This window comes from Eptatretus burgeri, chromosome 15 (assembly GCF_056783735.1).
Source record: "Eptatretus burgeri isolate ZD-2024b chromosome 15, Ebu_testis_v1, whole genome shotgun sequence".
NCBI lineage: Eukaryota > Metazoa > Chordata > Myxini > Myxiniformes > Myxinidae > Eptatretus > Eptatretus burgeri.
In genome coordinates this window covers 43,320,395-43,326,863 of record NC_140975.1, presented here as the reverse complement: position 1 = coordinate 43,326,863, position 6,469 = coordinate 43,320,395, and the positions used below count along the sequence as shown (strand labels likewise).

The 6,469-nt window shown below is 41.9% G+C and overlaps 1 protein-coding gene across 3 annotated transcripts in view; it reads right to left on the bottom strand.

Annotated features, from left to right (window-relative positions):
• C15H17orf75 (chromosome 15 C17orf75 homolog) overlaps positions 1-6,469 on the bottom strand; it is a 33,162-nt gene that overhangs the window by 11,740 nt on the left and 14,953 nt on the right. For 2 of the 3 annotated variants that reach the window (XM_085858185.1, XM_085858184.1), the window contains 4 exons: positions 4,388-4,513; positions 2,991-3,206; positions 2,747-2,804; positions 886-1,005 (listed from right to left, as the gene is read on the bottom strand). In XM_085858185.1, the coding sequence (XP_085714311.1) occupies positions 886-1,005; positions 2,747-2,804; positions 2,991-3,206; positions 4,388-4,513 (520 nt within the window). The remainder of the gene's footprint in view (positions 1-885; positions 1,006-2,746; positions 2,805-2,990; positions 3,207-4,387; positions 4,514-6,469) is intronic. The other variant, XM_085858186.1, reaches the window with a different exon arrangement.

The window sequence follows — 6,469 nt, the reverse complement described above, 5'->3', positions numbered from 1 at the left end:
TGGCCTGGAGGTACGCACACTTGCCTCTAAGCTGTCTAACCTGGGTTTGAATCCCGCCCAAGCTATAAATTGCAATCCCGGTTTTTCACATGCAGGGCGATTCATCGTGTGTGCTGTCCCTCGGATGGATGTTAAACGGGAATCCCGTCCGCCAGGATTAGTTGGTGGATGTTAAAGATCCTACGCTGTTCTTTACAAAGAGTAGGTGAGCTATCACTGACTCCCTGAACAAATTATAAAATTCCTGCACACTAATAGCTCGGGTGTCCTGTTCAAGATTGTAACCCCTCGAAAGAAAATGCTTCGACAGCACCGACACACTGTACATGGTGAATGATGAATAAAACTGCCAACTTCACCGACTCAGAGTGGACACGCTAACCACAATGCCACTGAGTCTGGTTATTTTTAATTGTCGATTGGGTTGATGGATAAAGATTACTTTTTCATGTGGTCTAGCTAAAGAATGGAGAAAATAAAGTATGTGGGTCTCGGCATGATGAGTTAAGTGCTCAGATGGCAACACCAAACAGGCCAAACCTACAGCAGAATAGTGAAATAAATTGGGATGATATTGTAAGAGAAAGGACCTGTCGACACCCCATTTTGTCACACCATACCAATACCATGGTCAAAAGGATAACCAGATAACCAAGTTTCAGCTAACTAGTGCACATGTTTTGATTAAAATAAATCCTGATATATACAGGATATAAATATATATATAAAACTTGATGAAATGTCAACATCAACACTCTTGGTACTTGTGGTTTTGTTTCCACTTGTCTGAGATAAATTTGGGATGAACTTAGGTGAAAGAAAATAATTCAGTTGGCCAAGCCAGTAGTAGCATTCGTTTGATAGCAAAGCATCAAGATGACTTACAGCATGCAACAGAAAGGCAGAATCTTCACGCACAGCCTCAACGACCCTTTGTAAATAGAAGATGGCATTGGGTAGCCAGGACTCCAGGTAAGTGACGAGTTCTTTGTTCGATAAATCTGCCTGACATGTGGAACAAATACATACATGGCTGTATCACTTTATTTGTGCCAGAAATATCCAGATCATGAGCTTTTGTAAGAGGGTGGTTCAAATTTTATGAGGACTTTCGTTTACTTTGAATTAAGCTCGTTTTTCTTTTTTGGAGACAGTCAGGGCTCATACTCATACATAGAATGGATCAGGACACAACAGGACAAAAGGAATAGCAGAGAGGGGGGGGGGAACCAACAGCAGTTAAAGGCCAAGATAGAGGGAGGCAGACAATCAATGGGTGTGGAGAGGAATTGGGGCAGGAGAGGATGCACGGGGTGGACAACAGGGATAGAGAAGGGAACTCTCAGGAGAAAAACTGGAAATTTGGAAGGAGGGATTTGGGCAGGGTGGGTTAATGAGGGTAGAAAAGATCATGGTTTTGGATTGGGAACAATCTGAGATGGTGGTGAACAGCTGTCTTGATAGACCTGGAGGGAAGAGTGAGATTGAAGAGAATGTGGAAGTTGGTTTCACAGGCAGGAAAAAAAAAAAGAGAGGAGCGAATTAGTGGAGGTGAGCAGTGATCGTAGATTTAGGTAGTTTCACCAGAAGGGGGTTGATGGGTTTGTCTAAGACGATAGTGACCAAGCGTGATGTCGTCTGCGTGACGTGCTGATTGGTATTTTTGTGCCGTCTGAGCCAATGAAATGATTGGAGTTTTCAGGACGGGGGAATGGAATGGTGCCGCAAGATCAACAGTGGCAGAGGGAGAGAGATGGTCATTCGAAAGCTGCAGAGGAGAACTTGGCTGCAGAGCTAAGAGCCACATCATTGACCCAGAGCTGGGAAAGTCGTGTCGTAAACCAACTCTAACACCCTGAAGGAACATTTAGCTAGGAGCCTGCAGCTCACAAACCACATGAGCTACATCCTGGGCACCCTCCAAGAGAACATGGTACCATACCCATCAGCATTACGTCCACCCATCTTCGTTTCGTTCTCCCCTCTTCCTGTCTTTCTATCCTCTCAAGTATTTGTGTGTAAAGTTTATTTTTCTACGACAGTAAAAACCCTTTACGAAAACATGGGAGGAGAGCACAAACAGAACCAACAACCATGATAACAATAACTACGTGTTATTAAAGATCCTTTTTTTGCATGTTTTACTTCATTTTACATCCCGATTAACACTCACAGATGGATGTGCATCATGTTTGTGAAGTAAAACATGCTGTCTTTTGATTGAACCCGTCAGTGAAGTGATGGAAGTCACGTGCAGTCGTATTGAAGCAAGCGAGACCCCCCCCCTCCTCCCCCATTTCGATTTATTCTTTATTAAACCTGCTTATTCAAATTATTGCACGGCTAATGTTGGTTCACGAATCGTCCTCCCGCAAAGTTATATTGAATAAGCACGCTCTTTGAATGAGTGTGTGAAGCCAAATGATGGAGGGGCATTCGAATTATACATCGTCATCGTCGTTTTAGTCTCGGTTCCTTTCAATTCAATCTCCATGTGGGCCTCCTTTACCACTTGGCTGGCCTACGACGATCACCCGTAGCGCAATCGCTAATCCCGGTCACATCTCAAAAATTAATCTTTATACACATTCCTCTTCCTTTTCTAAACGATAGTCCACGTCAATTTGAAGCACCCTTGTATGTTGCCACCATTTTAGCGAAACAATCTGGTGAGGGAAGAGAAGGGATTGGGCAAATTTATAAATCTTTCCTCAACTTTATCCAACGTATACTGAAATACTCGTACCTCTTTGTCCAAGTAGGCCCAGACTCCCTTTGAATACTTGTCCAGCTCTTGTCTGAATGTGCAAGTTGGTTAAGGACCTTTTTACTGAAATTATCAACGGCATGTTGGCTTTTAATGACATCACAGTTCAAATTTAACATCAAGTACTTGCTGTTGTACAACACACTCTCTTCGTTCCAACCTTTTTAATGATCCCTTCATGCTTACCAATGTCGTGCAAACATACAAATACCTGAAAGGATATAGCTCGAGAGTTTTCTCAGTTTGACCGAGGAAGCAGACCACATAACCCGTGCTCACGATGCATCGCGTTTGCTGAAAGTTTTCTGGTTCATCTCCATCTCCCTCCACAGGGGCCATATCCTTTTTCCCTGACATCTCTTCTGGCAGTCCGTTCTTGTTTTTCGATTCTTCTTGGTCCAACAAGCAGCAGTAGCAAGCAGTTACATCTTCAGTTCCACTGCCAAACACACAACCCTGGAATTCTTCACATCAAGTAATCTAACAGTAATATATTTTTTGTATTAAAATTGTGCTTTTCTTGTATAGAGCTAGTTAAATGATGAATATTACAGTTGTTATGATAATTCCATGATGTAATTGTATATTGGGTCAGGCAATGTAAGTATTAGAGGGCAAGTAGGTGGTATTTTATTTTGTCGTCTGTTTTCAGTTTATGTTGGACATTCCCTCTCAAACAGCACTAACTGTCAACCTACAGATGGGCTGAACATATGAATGTGCATTTGTGTGTCCGCCCGCTATGGCTGGTTCAAACTTACAATTGCTCGAATCGACTCGCCTGATTCAAATACAAATCGTGGGTGGATCATGAGGACTGGCTGGTGATCACTTCGATTTTGAGACACTTGGCAGGGGAGCAGTTGAGAAAGAGAGCGAGAGAGCTGACGAATACAGGAGTCTCAGTGGTACAATAGAGACTGAACAACTGAGGAGAGAGGCGTCTCATCCAGTATTTGTGTGTGGTTCATCTGGCAACCGTGACTTAAAGTGGTGGTTGATGTTTGGTGGCATTTCACTTCCTGAGTTTATGATTCGGCTGCACCATTTTACAAGCTGTCGACACTCTCAAGGCTCGCTGGTCTGCACCCACTGTACCAAGCCATGTGCCGTTTGTTCCTCCGGGTCTCCTGCACAGGTTCTATGAGACGGCACCACCACCGTCATGGTTCAACGGGCCTTGAACGTCTTCAAGACTCTTCTGCCTGAGACACTGCACCACCTTACGCTCTCTGCCAACACTACTATAGCTCTTACACTATGCTTAAGGCTCATCATCTGGCATAGTGGTTCTACAAGTAGCTGTGGCTGAAATCATTTGTCTCTCCTTCAATGTGCCACCCGCTCTCAGAAGCATCCTCTTCGGCCTGAATTATCATTATTTTTGTTCTTTCAATCCTCTCATTTCATTTGATTTTTATTTCTTCCCCTTGTCATTTTGCTTTTCCTGCTGGCACCAGGCACATTGGTTATTTATTATCGTCATATTTTTAGTTATTTGCTAAATTTCAAGTGCAAGTTAAGATTTTATTATTATTATTATTATTATTATTATTATTATTATTATTATTTTAAATAAAGGTGATGGGGGAGATGGTAAATATATAGAGAAAGAATTACCCCAACGTTAATGACACAACACTGCCGATGCCTCTGTAGAGACCATCACGTGCGACCCTGCGGCTCACAAAGGTACGCAACTCTTCCTCGACATCGCTTGGCAGGTCTCCAGCCACCAAACCAATACTGCAACCACGATTGTACAAGCCATTACCCCCATGACCACCACCAACAATAAAACATCCCCTTCAGCTGAATCATTATAATCGATACATTTAGACACAATAATCATCATCCTCATCATCAGACGGATACATCTCCAACCAGTCGTGAAGGTAGTACGTGTATGGACGTCTGTATGAGTATGCATGCACGTCTTCCCTTCGTAGCTGTATTATACCAGATACTGGTGTCCTTCCTCACCGACTTGTTAAACTCTTCTCATTTACAATTGCTCTAAAGTCTGAACTGTCAAACCAATCTGTTTTGGCAAAGGTCGAGCAAAGAACAAATTAACTTCAATAAACCTACGGTTTGTATCCTCAATCGATTGTAAACAGGACAGGTTATTACAATTGCATACCTGTGTGTGCTTTTCTTATTTTACCTGCTGTACGTTTTTGAGTTGTACTATCTACATCAAACTCCCTGTTCCAACACAAACAGATAGCTGTAAATCTGCATGACCATATTTACCCCGCGTACGAGAAACGAAAAGCGGGGTTAAGTAATTGGTTCATGTCTGTCCGATCAGTTTATGATCGAGGAACAGCTTATTTAGATTGAATATTATATTTTGAACATGAATGAGAAGACGAGTTTGCCGTTTTACAGTACTTTGACTCCGAATTTGAACCGATCATGCATGCACAGAGAGGAGTGAGATCATATTTACATCCTATCTGCCTGCCTGGTATCAAACAAAATTGAAAATCGTTCATTCCAAACAGGAAACTAACTGCTTTTACGGACATCATAATGGACACATACAACAGGCACGAAGAACTAATTTAACGTGTTACATAACGTGATGTAAAAAACACTGGGGAAAATGGTGGTAAAACCCAAAATTAATTTATTTACACGACTTTAAACCTCTTTAATCTTCCATTTAAATCGAATTATATAACTTGCAGACTGTAGAACACAAATTGCCTTCATAATACTTCAAAGAACCATGCTATACATCATAAGAGGGCGCCGCATATGTATCGGGGTGAAGAAGAGGCCACCAATGTGGCGACACAATGCTGATCGACACTGCGCTTGATGGTATTCAATAATGCCTCCATCTCCTAAACTGTGACTCAACGTTATCGTATTGCAGTGTACAAGGGTGGTTGGTGTACAAGACTGCTTCAGTTGTGCTAAACTTCCGGATTTTTTTCTTCAACGATCTTTAAAATCATTATTTTATTAAAATTTAAGTACAGGAGGCCTTGCCGTTCATGGATTCGCTCTATCATGATGAATCTATTGAGGAAAGGTTTGTGGACTACGGTCAATGCGTTCAAACAATCGTGGGTTGGTAAACTACTTTCCACATTTATTCACCTAATTAACAAGGGCTGTCAACACAATGACCCCCTCAGACCCTCCACCTCCATCAACTCATCTTTATCGTCACCATCGCATTGTTGCATCAAATTTATCGTTATCGTTGAAGCGAAGTGTGATGACCTTAATAACTCAATAAAATAAACGTTATTTTATGTTCATTTAATAAATAATTTATTCATGAAAGCAAAAAGCACAAAAACAGTACACAACAAACATGTTAATTAAGGGTATGGTTTGGACAAGTTTTGAAGTTGAAGTCCCAAACCCTATTTTACCCATTACCCCCTAAGTTTGTGGATTTGCGGTTCACGGTCGTTTTCAAGAACATAACCCCGGCGAACGGCGACACCGTCCTGTGTATACTTGAACACCGTGCGGGATATCGTGTTCTATGAACTCTCTCGTACCATGCATTTGGAAATATAAGATTTCTTCAACTATTTGATCACATCTGGACGTACATGGAATCATTGAAGAATAGAGGCAATAACCCTGGGCGCTCACCTGGGAGAATAATGATACTGAGGAGGAAGTCAACGTGGGACGGAATCAGCAAAATGAACCAGTTATGGCACCAATTAT